Genomic DNA, 17448 nt, shown 5'->3' on the forward strand with positions numbered 1-17448 from the left:
TAGGACTGTTTGAAGTTGAGCTTTTTACCACTTAAATATAAAAAAGAAAGACATTGAGAAAAAAATTGATACAAACAAGAAAAGAATATCTGAAATGTCAGTGAGAAAAGAATGTTTGAAAAGGGAACAGAATTTGCTTTGTGGATGGTATTTCACACAATTCAGCGAGAAGCATGGCTGTCTGTATATGTATGGTGAGTGTATGTGTACATGTTTGTGTGTGTGTGTGTGTGTCCTTGTGTATGTGAGAGTATTGTGTGTGTAAGTTTTGTGTGTGTGTGTGTGTGTGTGTGTGCTGGCATGTGTATGTGTGCAAACATTGTGTGTGTGCGCACAAGTGTATGTGTGTGTGTGTGCACGTGTCTCTGTATGCTGACATGTGTGCATGTATGCATTGTGTGTATATATGTGTGTGTGTGTACATGTACCAGTTTATGCTGCCTCCAGTGTGTGTGTGTGTGTGTGTGTGTGCATTTGTGTGTGTGCATGCATCTGTGTATGCTGGAGGGTGTGTGTGTGTGCTGGAGGGTATGTATATGTGCGTGTGTGCGTGCATGCTTGTGTCAGTGTATGCTAACGTGTGTGTGCATGCATAAATTGTGTGTGTACAAGTGTCTGTGTATGGTGCCCACTGTGTGTGCATGCATGCATCATGTGCTTATGTGCCTATGGATGTTTTACGCACCATAAAAATTGTCCATATTTTTACATGTGCACACAGATTCCCTGGGCGGCAACAGTAAAACCACCATGGTGGCCAACATAGGTCCTGCAGATTACAACTTTGATGAGACCATCACCACACTCAGGTAACTGAGCTTTTTACTGTAAAGGTCTTCAGTATTGGCAGATTCATGTGCAACTGTTGTTTGAGGGACGTAGTGGTGGTCTCCACTCAGTGAAAACGCTCATTTTGTGTCAAATACTATACCATGTCCAACTGATGCAAACCTGGCCTATCTGCTAGCTCCTCTCAGCCTTAAACTTTTTGTGGCAAATCAGTGATGAGACGTCTTGCTATTAGACTGCCGTCTGCTAGCCAGTTAAACGCAATTCCCGGCAGGAAGAAAATAATCATTCTCAATGGCCACCATTTTTCAGATAAGTGACATTATCGATTTGCTCTGTCTTTGCCAACCTTTTATGCATTAGAAATGTTATTTTCATGCATATTTGTTGTTTTTTACGGCTTTCTGGGAGGTTTTCATCTCAGGATTCATATATCTTACATCATGGGGGACGACTATCATTGTAGTGACGTAGTGGTGGTCTTCACTCAGTGAAGACACTTATTCAGTCTGGTTTTGCGAGTAAGGGATTATTGTTGTCAGCAGGCGGTATAGTATGTGTTGCCTGGCGTATGTTTTGTCAGAACAGGAACTACTGAGCACACCAAAGTGACTTGGCAGCAGTGCAGGATCTCGTCTGCCATGTGGCCTCCAGGTGGCCTAACATCAGTTGTTTCCTGTTGACTTTGATTCACTTTAGTATGCATTACAACAACAAAAAATGTGCTTCAGGAAATTCTGAAAAATCATCTCATTAACTAGCTGCCTTAAAGATGAACAGTAATATTAGTCCATATCTCGTTAGTCTAGTACTTCATTTATTAATGATGATGTTTTTTTTTGTATCCTAGATGCTTGAGTTGGCAGTGTATTTCTGTTTTATGATCTAATATGGGCATGTGAAATGTGGTAGGTGTGGTGTATTTGTGCATTAGCATGTGTGTATGTACATGTGAGAAACAGAAATGCAACTGTGTAATTAGATATAACATTATTCTGGTTTATTTTTCTTCCCTGATCTACTTTTTGCTATTGATCACTTGATGTAAAAAAAGAAAAAAAAAAGAAAGTGATAATGAATGGCATTAGTAAGCGCATTTTTTAAAGTTATAAATGGTACCAAGAACATCAAGAACAAATAAGGGTGATAGGTGTGTGTGTGGTGCAGGTATGCTAACCGGGCCAAGAGCATCAAGAACAAACCCAAGGTGATAATGAATGGCATTAGTATAGCGCATTTTTTAAAGTTATAAATCATACCAAGAGCATCAAGAACAAATAAGGGTGATAGGTGTGTGTGTGGTGCAGGTATGCTAACCGGGCCAAGAGCATTAAGAACAAACCCAAGATCAATGAAGATCCCAAAGACGCTCTGCTCAGAGAGTTCCAGGAGGAGATCAACAGGTCAGTGCTTCAGTCTGTGTGTGTGTGTGTGCTTGTGTGTATGTGTGTGTATCAATCTATAATCATTTATCTTGAATTGTAAATGCCACAAGCTACCTGTGTGGCAGGTGCGAAGGTCAGTCTGCATCATGATGATGATGATTCTCCTTATTATTGTTATTATTAATTTCTGACGTCCATTGCCTTTTCAACCCAGGATTTCTGTGTTCTCTTTCTTTCATGCTTGCCGTAGCTGTGTTGTGGAGTCACTGTCTGGTCTATGTGTTGCAGACTGAAGGGCCAGCTGTCGGGTAAAGGGGGACCCAAGAAGAAGAGGAAGTCAAAGAAGAAGAGGGTTAGACGGACTGGAGATGGTGAGAAAACTACACATGTATGCACATGTGTGCACACACGCACACACACACACACACACGCGCGTGCACACACACGCGTATGCACAAACACACACACACACATGCGTGCGCACGCACACACACACAGGCACGCACACACACACAGGCACACACACACACACACACACACACACACATACACACACACACCATTTGTTCAAATTGTGTTGCTCTGGTTCAAGTTAACATCGTTCAAAGAGAGAAGATTCTGCTTGCTTGGCCACATGGGTGTGCAAAGAGGACACTAGAAACGAAGATCTGAATGGGCAAGGGCCGCTAAGTAAAGATTAACAGCAAACAAACACGAGAGACTTTGCTTTTTAGCAGGGTTGTAGTAAGTGGTGTTTTGTGTATGTTGAATCAGAACAGCTACTGCTGAACACCAATGATGTGACTCAGCAGCAGTACAGGGTCTCCTCTGGTGTGTGGCCTGGTGACCCAGTAGGGAGGATGTGCTGACCCACTTTTGTCTGATTTGGAGGTTCCCCGGTTATTTTTTTGGCGAGAACCGTGTGCGCATGCACGTCTCCATTTCCTTTTCTCAAGGTCACCAAAAGGCTAAAATTTTGTCGTGGAAGTCACTGTTTTGACAAAAGCATTTGGAACATTTTAATGACTTTTTGCAAGTGCTGAGAATGAGGGATTAGAGAGAAATGCCAGTGAAACAGTGCAGATGATGAGGCAGCATAAAAAAAAAAGAAAAAAAGAAAGAAAAAAAAGAAACCTTTTGTATTTTTAATGAAGGCAAAGAAACCTTTTGTATTTTTAATTAAGACAAAGGCACACAAATTCCAACCACACAAGTGGTCGTGTATGCTTTGTATATAACCACATACTTGTGTGTGCAGATCTCTTCAGACTGTATTCGCTAACATGACCAGCAACCTCTCTGCATGTGGAAGCACCAAAAATTTTTTCTTCTTTTTTTAAACAGTGCTCCATGACTTGCATGCAACACAGGTGAACAACCAAAAAAAAAACAAAAAAAAACAAACACCCAAACAAACAAAAATATATATTGTTTAGTATTGTATAGAATTGTATTCCATTCCATCGAAGTTTGAATCATGTCACAAAGTAAAGTATTGTATGAAATTGTATCCTTTTGTGTCATATTGTATTGCATTTCATAGTGAAGATATTCCACAGACTTAAGTAAAGTATTGTATCAAATTGTATAGCATTGTGTCGTATTGTATTACATTTCATATTGATGGATATTCTGTGGACTTCTGACATTCTGTTTTTGATCACTGATAGTTGCAGTATTTCTGTCTAAGATTGTATACCTGGAAATCATAAAGTAATAATTTTTAAAAAGCCTGCCCTTGCCCCCCTCCCTCCTCCTCAAAATATCAACCACTCCCATTTGAAGTACTGTAAAAAACTTCATGAAACCAATCACTGTTTGTCCCACCCATGCCCCCTCCAGGTGAGGAAGGGGAAGAAGAGGATGAGGAAGAGGAGGAGGAGGAGGAGGAAGGGGATGACGAGGCTAGTGCTGAGGCCTTCATGCAGGAACAGATGGTCAAACTGGAAGAGGAGAAATCGGCCATCCTCAACAACCAGTCCCTCATCGCTGAGGTATTGTATTGTATTGTAATGTATTGTGTATTGTATGGCCAGCTGTGTTGTGTTGTGTTGTATCATAATGTATTGTGCTGTTGTGTGTATTATATGGCCAAAATAGAGGAAGGAGAAATACGCCATCCTCAACAGCCAGTCCCTCATCACTGAGGTCTGACCCTCTGTGTTCAGATCACATTGTATTGTGTTGTAATGCAGTGTATTTTGCTCCATTGTAGTGTATTGGAGTTCATTGTATTGTAGTGTAGTGTAATATTTGGCCATACTGGAGGAGGATAAATCGGCCAACCTCAACAACCAGTCCCTCATCGCTGAGGTCTTGTGTTGTGTTGTGTTGTATTATAGTGTATTGTGTTGCGTTGTATCATAATGTATTGTGCTGTATTGTGTAATATATGTCCAAAATAGAATAGGGAGAAATACGCCATCCTCGTGTATTATGTGACCAAACAGGAGGAGGAGAAATTGACCATCCCCAACAACCAGTCCCTCATTGCTGAGGTCTTGTATTATGTTGGTTTGTATTATTATGTATTGTGTTGTGTTGTGTTGTATTATAGTGTATTGTGTTGCGTTGTATCATAATGTATTGTGCTGTATTGTGTAATATATGTCCAAACGGAAAGAGGAGAAATCAGCCATCCCCAACAACCAGTCCCTCATCGCTGAGGTGTTGTGTTGTGTTGTATTATAATGTATTGTGCTGTGTTGTGTTGTATCATAGTGTATTGTGCTGCATTGTGTAATATATGGCCAAACTGGAAGACGAGAAATCAACCATCATCAACAACCAGTCCCTCATTGCTGAGGTCTCCTCCACGTTCAGATCATATTGTATCGTGTTGTAGTGTATTGGAGTGCATTGTATTGTGTTGTATTGTTGTGCATTGTATTTTGTTGTATTGCAGGGCATTGTCTTGTAGTGCAATGTATTGTGTTGTGGTGCAGTTTATTGTGTTTTAGTGTATTGTAGTGTTCAAATCATACTGTATTGAGTATTGTGTTGTGCTTGTAATGTAGCGTATTGTGTCATATTGGGGTGTAGTGTATTGTATTGCAGTGTATTGTTTTGTTGTGTATTGTAGTGCGTGGTTTTGTTGTGAAGTGTGGTGTAATACATTTTATTGTAGAAAATTGTAGTTTATTTTATTGTATTTTAGTGTATCAGAGTGTATTGTGTTTTAGTATATTGTAGTGTAGTGATTGGAGTGTAGAGTATATTTTATTTATTGGATTATAATGTGTTGTGGCATGGCGTATTGTCCTGTATTGTAATGCATTGTATTGTTTTACTGTTTCGTCACAGCAAGCAGTGCCAGTTGTCCCAATTTCTCTGTAATTTGTTACAACCAGTCGCAGTTTGTTCCAGTGTTGCGCTGACATCAGGAGAGTTCCCAGTTATTTTCTGCCACCTGCAGGTCTCCTGCCAGCCACTCACTTCAGTGCAGATCCTCTCAGATTCTGGAATGAATACTAACACTGTTGATGTTTTTTTTGTTGTGTGTGTGCGTGTATATGTGTCTGGTTCTTTTTGTGAATGCGTATTTCTTTTTTAAGTGGCTTGTGTGTGTGAGTGTGTGTGTGTGAGCAAATGTGCATCATAGATGTGTGCCTATATGTCAGTTTATGCAAAAGTGTTCCTGATGTCTTTCTGAAGGTTTGAATAAAAATGTTTGAAAACAACAGCAACCAAAAGAAAAAAAAAGAAGCAATCTTGTTGCTGTCTGTTCCAGGACAGGGATTGAATTTATGTCAGTTTATACACAAGTGTTCTTGATGTCTTTGTGAAGGTTTCAAAAAAAAAAAAGTTTGGAAAGAAATGACAACAACAACAAAAATGCGATCCTGTTGCCGTCTTTTCCAGGAGAAGGACCGACTCCTTGTGGAGATGCAGGAGAAGGAAGACAGACTGTCCAAGGAGAAGGAACAACGTGACTCCCTGGCCAACAAGATCAAGGTCTGTTTTCGTTGGACAATCTCACCGATCAGCACCGCTCATCTTTTTCTCTTCCTCCCTGTCTTTCTGTCTTCTGCCCTTCACCCCTTTGATTCTCCAGCTTCTTGTGGGTAAAAATCAATGTCGTTTGAGTGGTTTTTAAGAACTGGTGGGTACGACATGTTTACGTTATTCCGGTGTCTCATCAACTGATGGGTACTCAACCCTGAAATGGCCGTACTGCAGTCAGCAAGGCTGTTAATGGAGAGAGTTACCTCTCTTTGTTGTCGTTTGATACACAAGTATAACTTTGTGTGCGTAGAGAGGTGGTTGTAGGTAGGAAGGCTAGACTTGAAGTTCATATGAAATGTTTTTTTGGGGGGTCAGGGGTGTTTAGATTGTTTTAATTCACTTGGTAAGAATTTGTTTTTCATGTACAATCTATTTTTGTGTGTGTATGTTTTGTTTTCTTTCTGATGTTTTGCATTTTAGAATAAGTTTTTTTTTTTTAAAGAAAAACTATATTAAAAAAAAACATCAAAAGGAAGAATAAATAAGTAGATAGATAGATAGGTAGGTAGCTAGGTAGACAGACATACAGATAAGATAGATAGATAAATAGAAAAAAAAGATAAATAAGTTAATGAATAGATAGTAAATAAATGAATAAATAGATAAATGACTAACTAACTAACTTACTTACTTCCTTGGTTGATTTATTGATTGATTTATTTTTTTTTTTAAAGCAAGCAAAAAAAACAATTGTCAACCTGTTTTTGATTGGTTGACGTCTGTTGCCAGGCGATGGAGAGCAAGCTGCTGGTTGGAGGGAAGAACATCGTGGACCACACCAACGAACAGCAGAGGGCGCTGGAGCAGAAGAGACAGGAGCTGCTTGAACAGAAGGTGGGTGCATCATTGGTTTTTATTTTGGTGTCTTTCATCAGCTGTGTTGAAAAACGTCTGTAGAGTTCCAGTTTGAGAAATTAGTGGCGAAGGCTGGTGACATACTGCAGGGAGCAGAAAATAGACGACAGGCAATGTGTGTGTGTGTAGTGTGTTTTTGTGGTTTGTGTCTCATGTTTTTGTGCATATATATGTGTATGCAAATGTGTATGTGTGTGCATTCATACTCCTGCATGTGTGTGTGTCTGTGTGTGTGCTTAGGTTTGTATGTGTATCTGTATGTGTGCACACAGCATAAGGAGAGATGGCCAAGCAGGTTGTGTGTGTGTGTGTGTGTGTGTCATACTCCTGTATGTGTGTGTAACTGTATGTGTTATGTGTAACTGTGTATATGTGCACACAGTGTAAGGAGAGAGATAGCTGAGCATATGTGTGTGTGTGCATCATACTCCTGTATGTGTGTGTATTTATCTGTATGTGTGTGCACACAGCGTAAGGAGAGAGAGATGTAGCCCATCAGGTGTGTGTGTAACTGTATGTGTGTATATCTAACTGTATGTGTGTATATCTAACTCTGTATGTGTGCACACAGCATTAGGAGAGATAGCTAGCTAAGCAGCTGTGTATCTAAATGTATGTGTGTGTTACTGTATGTGTGTGTTACTGTATATGTAACTATGTGTGTGTCACTGTATGTCTTCTTCAGTTTAACGCCTATTCACTATAAGTGTTCTTAGATGGTCACTGTATGTGTAACTGTATGTGTGTGTATCTAACTGTATGTGTGTGTTACTGTATGTGTAACTGCATGTGTGTGTATCAGACTGTATGTGTGCACACAGCATAAGGAAAGAGAGATAGCCCAGCAGGTGTGTGTATCTATCTGTATGTATGTGTACCTTTATGTGTATCTAACTGTATGTGTGCACACAGCGTAAGGAGAGAGAGATAGCCCAGCAGGTGTGTGTATCTATCTGTATGTGTGTGTACCTTTATGTGTATCTAAATGTGCACACAGCGTAAGGAGAGATAGAGATCGCCCAGCAGGTGTGTGTATCTATCTGTATGTGTGTGTACCTTTATGTGTATCTAACTGTATGTGTGCACACAGCGTAAGGAGAGAGAGATAGCCCAGCAGGTGTGTGTATCTATCTGTATGTGTGTGTACCTTTATGTGTATCTAACTGTATGTGTGCACACAGCGTAAGGAGAGAGAGATCGCCCAGCAGCTGGAGGAGAAGGAGGACCTGGCCCTGGAGATCAAGGAGACCTACATCTCCCTGCAACAGGAGGTGGACGTCAAGACCAAGAAACTCAAAAAGGTTAGTTCTCGTCACACTGCATTGTGTTGCATAGCATTGTGTTGTGTTGTGTTATGTTGCAGTGTGTTGTGTTCTGTTGGGTTGTGTGGGTTGTGTTGTGTTGTGTTGTGTTGCATTCTGTTGTGTTGCTTTGTGTTGTGTGGTGTGTTGCGTTGCGTTCTGTTGTGTTGCATTGCGTTGTGTGTTATTACATGTGATCACTGTGATAGGAAATTAAATAATAGAACACAATGTCACTTTATCATTACATATTTTTATTTCATATTTTTTACGAACTGTGGGGTGTGTGTGTGTATGCCATATGTGTGTGTGCCGTATTTGTGTGTGTGTGCCTACCATGTATATGTGTGTGTGTGTGTGTGTGCCATGTGTTATGTGCCTGTTGTGTGTATGTGTGTGTGTGTGCCTGCCATGTGTGTTTGTGTGTGTGTGCCATGTGTGTGTGTGCCTGCCATGTGTGTTTGTGTGTGTGTGCCTGCCATGTATGTGTGTGTGTGAGTGTGTGCTTGTGTGTGTGTGTGTGTGTGCCATGTGTGAGTGTGTGTGTGTGTGTGCCATATATGCCATGTGTGTATGCCTCATGTGTGTGCCTTTCACTCACGTATGTGCCATTGTGTGTGCCATGTACATGCACCAGCTGTTCAACAAGCTGCAGTCAACCAAGGCGGAGGTGCAGGACGTGCAGGAGGAGCACACGAAGGAGAGGCAGGAGATGGAGCAGACCCTGATGGACCTCACCAGGGAACTCAAACTCAAGTCAGTCACTGCTCCACTGTCGTAGGGCCCTGTCGATACCCCCCTTTAGCTTCCCTTCATAAGCATTGTCATTTACAATACTATGTAACAATAATGATGATGATGATGATAATAATCATGATAATGATGATGATGATAATAATCATGATGATGATAATGGTGAAGATGATGATGATGTTGATGATAATCATAATGGTAACAATGTCAGCAGTAATAATAGTTTTACTGATGATGACGATGATAATGATGATAGTCAGTCACTGGTCTACTGCTGATTATCCCCCTTGGCTCTTCGTTCATGATAATTGTCATTTACAATACTGTGTAGAGTATGATGGTTGTAATAAAAGTAATAGTAATGGTGATAATAATAATATGGATGTGGATGATGGTGAAGATGATGATGATCATAGTAATAACATAACAACAGTAATAATTTTATTGATGATGATAATAATAATGCTGAAATAATGATAAGATTGATAATGATAATAATGAAAATGATATTGATAATAATAATGGTAATAATAATAATAGTAATAATAATATTGATTAAAAAAAACCCACATGATGATGATGGTGAGGAGGATGACAATGATGATGTTGATAATAATAATAATGATGATGATGATGATAATGATAACAGTAACAATAACAGTAGAAATAACTAATGATAATAAAAGTGATGATAGCATTAACAACAACAATAATGATAGCAGTAATGATGAGGATGATGATGATGATGATGCTAACTCTTCTTCTTCTTCTGCGTTCGTGGGCTTCAACTCCCACGTTCACTCGTATACGCGAGTGGGCTTTTTACGTGTATGACCGTTTTTACCCCGCCATGTAGGCAGCCATACTCCGCTTTCGGGGGTGTGCATGCTGGGTATGTTCTTGTTTCCATAACCTTCCAAACGCTGACATGGATTACAGGATCTTTAACGTGCGTATTTGATCTTCTGCTTGCGTATACACACGAAGGGGGTTCAGGCACTAGCAGGTCTGCACATATGTTGACCTGGGAGATCGTAAAAATCTCCACCCTTCACCCACCAGGCGCCGTCACCGTGATTCGAAACCGGGACCCTCAGATCAAAAGTCCAACGCTTTAACCATTCGGCTACTGCACCCGTCGATGATGCTAACAATACTAAGTGGAATCATGACAGGCATGTCTATACAGACGGGTGTGTGTATGTGAGGTGCACACCCAGTGAACCCTGACCATGTGTGTATTATGATTCAGTGTACTTCTTTTCACTACAAGGGATATGACATTGGAATAATGTAGAGCTTGGGGGGTTGAAAGCTGGAACGGGGGTGGTGGTATAATGGACAGAATTTGGAAAAAGTGGCCTGAGCGTATATGCTATATATGTGTGTGTATGTGCATGCGTGTGTGTGCACATGTGCGTGTATGTGTGCACACGTGCGTGTACATGATGATTTCTTAACACTTTGATAATTTTCCATTCATGAATTTTAGATTGTATATAAAAAAAAAGCTTCAACATCATCAGCAGCAAAATATCTATAAGTGCATACTTCTTGGACTGTTTAGTATGGAAAAAGCAACAACGTCAACAACAAAAATATTCTTGTTGGACTGTTTAATATGGAAAAAGCAACAAGATCAACAACAAAGATATATCTGTAAGTACTTGCTTATTGGACTTTTGGCGACAACAAATTGGCAGTGTGCCTATTGACAGATAGGTGATAATGGCTGTCAGTCCTGAAGACAGAAAACAAGGTGATGGACTGTTTGATATGGCGACATAAAATGGCAATGTGTGATATGACATGGGTACTTATATAGCGCCTACTCTCGGTTGGAGAAAAAGCTCTAAGCGCTTTACAAACATGGAGTCATTTGCACAATAGGCTGTCTACCTGGGTAGACTGATGGCTGCCATTGGGCGCTCATTGTTCGTTTCCTGTATCGTTCAGTCAGATTTCAGGCACGTACACATACACACCCAGAAAGACATGTAACATCTTACGTGTATGACTGTTTGTTTATTTACCCCACCGTTTTCAAGGCTGTGCATGTTAGATATGTTTTTATTTCCACAACCCACCAAATGCTGACATGGATTACAGGATCTTTAACATACATATTTGATCTTCTGCGTACGTATACACATGAGGGGGGTTCGGGCACAAGCAGGTCTGCACGTATGTTGACCTGGGTGATCAGAAAAAAATCTCCACACCGTACCCAACAGGCACCGTTACCGAGATTTGAACCGGGGACTCTCAGATTGAAAGTCCAACTGTGTGTGTGTTGACAGACAGGTGATAGTGGCCAACTTCATCAGCCCTGAGGACAGGAACAAGGTGATGGGTCGTGCCGTCTTCAACGAAGAGGAGGAGGCATGGACACTGAGGACGCTGGGCAACAAAGAGTAAAAAGAGAATTCACTTTTTTTTTCTGTGTGTTTGTGTGCGTGTCTGTGTGTGTGAATGTGTGTGTCTATATATGTGTGTGTGTATGTCACAGGTCACATGTGTTCAGTATTGAAAGATACATGAATTGAACAGTTACAGATGGGTTCCCTAATCCACACACACACACATGCACACGCACACGCACACACGCACACGCACACACTCACTCTTACACCCACCCATCCTTTCACCCACATCCACTCTCACCTACACAGTCACACACACACACACATACTCACCCAGCATGTATGTGTTGTGCAGCAATCGCACAATGATGACCCGTCCAATCTCCGCCCTTGGCAGCAAAAGACCTCGATCCCGATTTGCTTGTCGTGCTGATCCCAAGGGCACCAACCCTCGCTTCAAGGTAAGGGTCTGGGTGTCTGTGAGACTGCAAACTGTCTCATGTGTGGTATGTATCTTTGTGTGTGTATGTGTGGGTGTGTGTGTGTTCACTTGTGGGAGTATGCCTGTGTGAGTGGACGTACACAGGTTCGCTGAACGTGCCTATTTTTATTCTTGTGTTGTTTCATTGATTTGCCATCCTCATGTCTTTCATTTATATATTTTTGATATATGTAATCTTTCATATATTTTATTTATTTATTTAATTCATCTACCTGGTCGTTGGGTTATTCATTGGTAAGGTGTCAGGTATACGGATCAGTCTGAATGCATTGACACCTCCTTGAAACTGAGGAAAGGCTAGAGGGCAGGTGGAACAGTCTTTCCTGATTGGTTATGTCGTGATGTTGGTCTGAAAGCTACTGTATTGACAGAGTGAAACTTGTATTCTTCTTCTTCCTTCTTTGTTCGGGGGCTGCAACTCCCACGTTCACTCGTATGTACACGAAAGGACTTTTTCATGTATGACCGTTTTTACCCAGGAATGTAGGCAGCCATACTCCGTTTTTGGGAGTGTGGATGCTGGGTATGTTCTTGTTTCCATAACCCACCAAACACTGATAGGATTACAGGATCTTTAACGTGCATATTTGATCTTCTGCTTGCATACACACAGGAAGGGGGTTCAGGCACTAGCAGGTCTGCAAATATGTTGACCTGGGAGATTGGAAAAATCTCCACCCTTTATCCACCAGGCAAACCTAGGTTTGAAATGGGGATCCTCAGATTGAAAGTCCAGTGCTTTATATAAATCCATATCCATTGTGTCAAGGGCTTGGCATAGGAAGGCGTGTCCAGTTCTCTTGTTTTAACGTTTTAACCTTCCCCAGCTGAAATCAGATACCCATTTACACCAGAGTGAAGCGAGGAAATCCAGAGTGCCTTTCCCAAGGACACAGCACCATGTCAAAATGGGGCCTTGAACCCTGATCACTGGTGAACAGTGGATCAGAAGTCCAACACCTAATGGATTCAGCCATGGTGTCTCCCTCTCCTTGTAACTTGTGTTTATGATTATTACATTCTGCCAGTGGTTCTGTGATCTTTTTTTCTTTTTCCTGTTATTGTCGTTGTCACTTTTGTTTCGTTATTCATGCAGTAAAACATCTGTGTGATTATCTTGAAGTCGTCGTCATCATTATTAATATTATGAATATTCTCTGTTGATATTACTGTTTATGATGGTAATGATGATGGTAATTGTTATTCTTGGTGTTCTTGTTATCCCTGTCATTGTTATTGTTGCTGCTGTCGTCATCAGTTGTAGCAGAAGACTACACCGCTCATTCGGGTGATGGGGTGAATGACAGAAGTTTGTTTAAAAAAAAAAGTGCATGTTTCCAGGGAGAGAACATCCTGACGGTCAAACTGGACATGCCCAGCAGAACGACCAAGGACTACTCCGGACCCACTGTGGCTCCCAAAGTGCAGGCCGCCCTGGTGGCCGCTTTGCAGGATGAAGACGACATTGACATCGATGGGCGGTAAGTTCAGGGATCGTTCTGGTCCCCCCATGACCGCAGAAAGTCTGGCTGGTTCTGATGGCTGTTTCTGCCGGATGAGGACAGTGTTGACAGAACTGAGAACTCCCTTTGGATGACGTGAATCAGCAGTTTCCTCTTTCTGCAGGACAGAGTGGGTTTTTTTTGTGTTGTTCTTTTCAGCTTCTTTTAATCTATTTCCTGGAAAACGGAATTCCAAATTATATAGCGCATTACAATATAAACAACACAGAGTCACAAGTCTGTTTTCAGATGGTAGATTGAGCTACAACTGCTTTTTTGGCATCAATCCATCTACAAGCCTTTATATTATTATGTCATGGTTTTTTTTGTTTTTTTTTTGTGGGGTCTCCATCCTTCTTTTATCCCACATTTTTTCTGGTTTTTTGTTGTTGTTTTTTCTTTTTCTTTTTTTGTGGGGCCTCCATCCTCCTCTTTCCCCCCCACTTTTTTCTTTTCTTGTCTTTTTCTCAAAAACTATTAAACAGTCTTCACAAGGACAGTGTTTTATTATCTGTAATGCAATGTGTTTACCAGTTAGTTTGTGAAAATGAATAATGACATTGTTCTTTTGCAAGGTAATCTCGGATACTGGCATGTCATCTGTTATGGAGTGTGTCTGTCTGTTACTTTGTGGTGATGAATAATGATAGACAATGTTCTTTTGCAAGATGATCTCAGCTACTGGCTTGTCATCTGTAATACAGTGTGTTTACCTGTGTATATGAATAATGACAATGTTCTTTTGCAAGGTGGTCTTTGCTAAAGGTGGTCTTTGCTACTGACATGTCATCTGTAATGCAATGTGATTTACCAGTTACTCATTAAACATAAATAATGACAATGTTCTTTTGCAAGGTGATCTCAGCTACTGACATGTTATCTGTAACGCAATGTGTTTACCAGTGAAAATGAACAATGACAATGTTCTTATTCAAGATGATCTCAGCTACTGGCACAACAATTGTATGGTTTTCTTCCAGAGCTGCTCTGTCAGGGGGAAGAAACAAGGGGAAGAAAAAGAACGTGACAAGTGGAAGGTAAGTCAACAGTGCAGACTATTATACAATGACTATACATTCAGTAAATCACTAGTTCAACAGTGCAGACTATTATACAATGACTATACATTCAGTAAATCAATAGTGCAGACCTTCGTATGATAATTGATTATGCATGCATCATCAATATCTGAACTTGCATGCATCTTCCTGTATCCAAGTAAGATATGAACCCTCATGGCAGATTTGGAAAGAAGACTTCAAGACAAGATGGTAAGGTATGATCGCAAGGTACTAAAACTTGATACACAGATCATATCGCCAATGAACAAGTGTGCCAAACCTTCAAGCAGCACACTGGACCTTATGAAGATTTACTGACATCAGTTAAGAAAAGAAATCTATATTGCTATGGCCATTTCTTCTGTACAGTGCCCCCAAAAGAATAATATCTGAATTGGTTTGCCATTGGTACAGTGTTGGTGTGGGTGTGTGTGAAAAAAAAAATCATTGGATTTTGTTGTGGGAATAATTCAGCATGTCAAAATGATTAATGTTTAATTTGTGACACATGGCTATGAACAGAAGTTGAACAGAAAATGAACCAAGTTTTTTTTTGTTTAATAGTGCATGGTATTACATTAAAATCTCCTACAATCAAGGTCTTCATTTTGATGGGTCACTTCTGCTGTATTTATCTGTTGCACTTTCCTACATGCCACTCCTCTTTTTCTAAGTGAAGAGCTCTTCAAACTTCAGTGCTTCACTTTCTATAAACACCACTCTTCATTCTCCCAGAGAAAAGCTATCCAAACTTCCAAACATGAAACGAAGACAGCTGGGGAAAGCAGTTTTAGTTTCACAGCCCAGAGACTTGGAACTGGTTGCCACCCAGTCTTCATAACACCCCAGTAGAGAGAAATACATACATATTTCTATTTCCTGATAGTTTGAAGTTTATTTAACACACTGGCACAATTTTCTGATACTTAAGAGTTTATTTAACTCGCTGTTGAATTTTTCAGAAACCCTGAAGTTTATCTAACACACTGGGGAAATGAAATTTTGTTTTTTGTAGACTGCTGGTGGATGAAGATTTGCAGAATTATTGAGTGTTTGTGATGTTGATTTGATTTGATTTTTTTTTTTTTTTTTTTAAATTTTTTCTGCTTCCAGAACTAAAACTGTTCCCAAGCGACTGGAAGAGCTGAAGTTCCCATCCTCCAGAGGCCTTGTACCAAAGTAGTTCTAGGTCGTCTTATGGATACTTTGTGTTCATTGCATGTGCAAATATTCGTGGAGACTTGGCATGTAGAGTATTCTCTTACCTTGAAAATTATTATTTACTTGTTATACATGCATGCTATTTTTTTTTTATCTGGAACATTCCATATCGAGTCACATTGCAATACAATACTGTGTTCACAGTGTGGGAAAAGGTTGCTTTTTTTGTTATTTATTGATACTTGCATGCTATAGTTAGGTGGCGGCAGTGAAAATTTAAATATTCATTACAATGACTGAAATGTGATTTTTGGCAAACAACATGACAATATAAGAAAAACCAAAAAAAAAGTAAGTGAATATCTTGATTGGTTCTGAAGATATTCCATTTTAAAGATGTGACGATGCGTACATGCTGTTAGTACTTAATATTCTCACATTTTCACAGTTATATTATACTGTCCATGAGGGTACTGTAATGAAAACTCATATACTTTTAAAAACCATATGATAATGGTATATTGCACAAGAAAACACTAACACTTCAGCAGCAAAGAAACTGGAAAATATGTCTGTCAAAGTAGGAGGAAATAGAAAATCAAGACGTGTCAGTGTGTACAGAATAGCAACTTTGAAGGTCTACAGCACTGAAACGAATAGACAGTTGCATTTCAAAATAAAATATCTTGCAGATTACATCACAGAAAGTGCACTGAATTTTTTTCAGGCAGGACAGTTGACTGAATTTTAAGTATCAGAGTCTCAAACTTTGAAAAATCTTCAATTTGACCAGTGGAAAAAAGACTGTTTACTGGGGTAGCATGCTGCAAAGATGAATATTTCAGTAACTGTCACAAGTAGGACCATGAAATTTTGTGTGTGTATTAAGTGAAATGTCAGCTTTCAAAATAAATTAAAATCAACCTTAAAACTTCCCTCTAAAGTTGGCAGAAAAGGAATGATACCTGATTTTCTCATTAAAAAAGGGTGCATGCTGCAGATGAGACTTCTTCAAAATTTTTGTTTTTGAAAAAAATATTGAAGTTGCAGCCACAATAAGTTACCAGTGGTCTAGGCTGATCATCTTCTTCAAAATTACTACAAATTTTTAAATGAATGCAACTTGAGAGCATTATACAGAATGGGTAGGTTGATGGGGCATTCCACAACAAAGGTTCCCAGGAGGGAGCAAATATTACATAAGTTGCTAGCAAAAATGACAGATATATGAATCTATTTTCTTTCAGCTCTCTAGTTTTTTCTTCCATCCATGAACCCAGTCATGCATTTCATTATAGAAGAAACACAATAAATAAGAAATAAAAGGTGGATGATGCACCTTTATTTCTTCACAAAATGGCATTCACAAGAGAAAATGCACACCAAAAAATCTCTCATTTTTTGGCACTCACAGGTTTCCTGGCATCAGCAATAACATGCTGCTCACTACCTGAGATGTTTATACTGGCCTTTTTGGATCATGGAATAGGTCTTGCAAACCCTGCCATAAGCAGCTGTTTCTGCAACATGTTAGATACACAGATCAGCTCATAAGAAAGAACAAATGTTATGTTCAATTTAAAACTTAAAACCAAAACCAGAGCTCTCAGTTTAATATATGTTTAGGCTTTTGTCAATTTCTGAGTGTTTTGAGTGGGAGGAAAACACTGTGATAACAGAATTATAAAATGGCATACTAACAGGTAAGCATTCATTCAACAGCAACACAAAATTCACTGCACTGAACAAAATGGCCGCACTTACCTTTCAC

The 17448-nt window shown here is 39.8% G+C and overlaps 1 protein-coding gene across 1 annotated transcript in view; it reads left to right on the plus strand.

Moving 5' to 3' along the window:
- The window catches only part of LOC143286419 (kinesin-like protein KIF3B), a 31411-nt gene extending 15524 nt beyond the window's left edge, over window positions 1-15887 (plus strand). The window contains exons 12-24 of the mRNA XM_076593979.1: window positions 722-809; window positions 2097-2192; window positions 2463-2545; window positions 4017-4168; window positions 6036-6128; window positions 6909-7013; window positions 8216-8335; window positions 8973-9091; window positions 11389-11502; window positions 11807-11912; window positions 13295-13434; window positions 14436-14492; window positions 15630-15887. Coding sequence (XP_076450094.1) covers window positions 722-809; window positions 2097-2192; window positions 2463-2545; window positions 4017-4168; window positions 6036-6128; window positions 6909-7013; window positions 8216-8335; window positions 8973-9091; window positions 11389-11502; window positions 11807-11912; window positions 13295-13434; window positions 14436-14492; window positions 15630-15699 — 1343 coding nt within the window. The 3' untranslated portion in view covers window positions 15700-15887. The remainder of the gene's footprint in view (window positions 1-721; window positions 810-2096; window positions 2193-2462; window positions 2546-4016; window positions 4169-6035; window positions 6129-6908; window positions 7014-8215; window positions 8336-8972; window positions 9092-11388; window positions 11503-11806; window positions 11913-13294; window positions 13435-14435; window positions 14493-15629) is intronic.
- The last annotated feature ends 1561 nt before the right edge of the window (window positions 15888-17448 follow it).

The sequence above is a fragment of the Babylonia areolata genome, chromosome 10 (assembly GCF_041734735.1).
Source record: "Babylonia areolata isolate BAREFJ2019XMU chromosome 10, ASM4173473v1, whole genome shotgun sequence".
Lineage (NCBI taxonomy): Eukaryota > Metazoa > Mollusca > Gastropoda > Neogastropoda > Buccinidae > Babylonia > Babylonia areolata.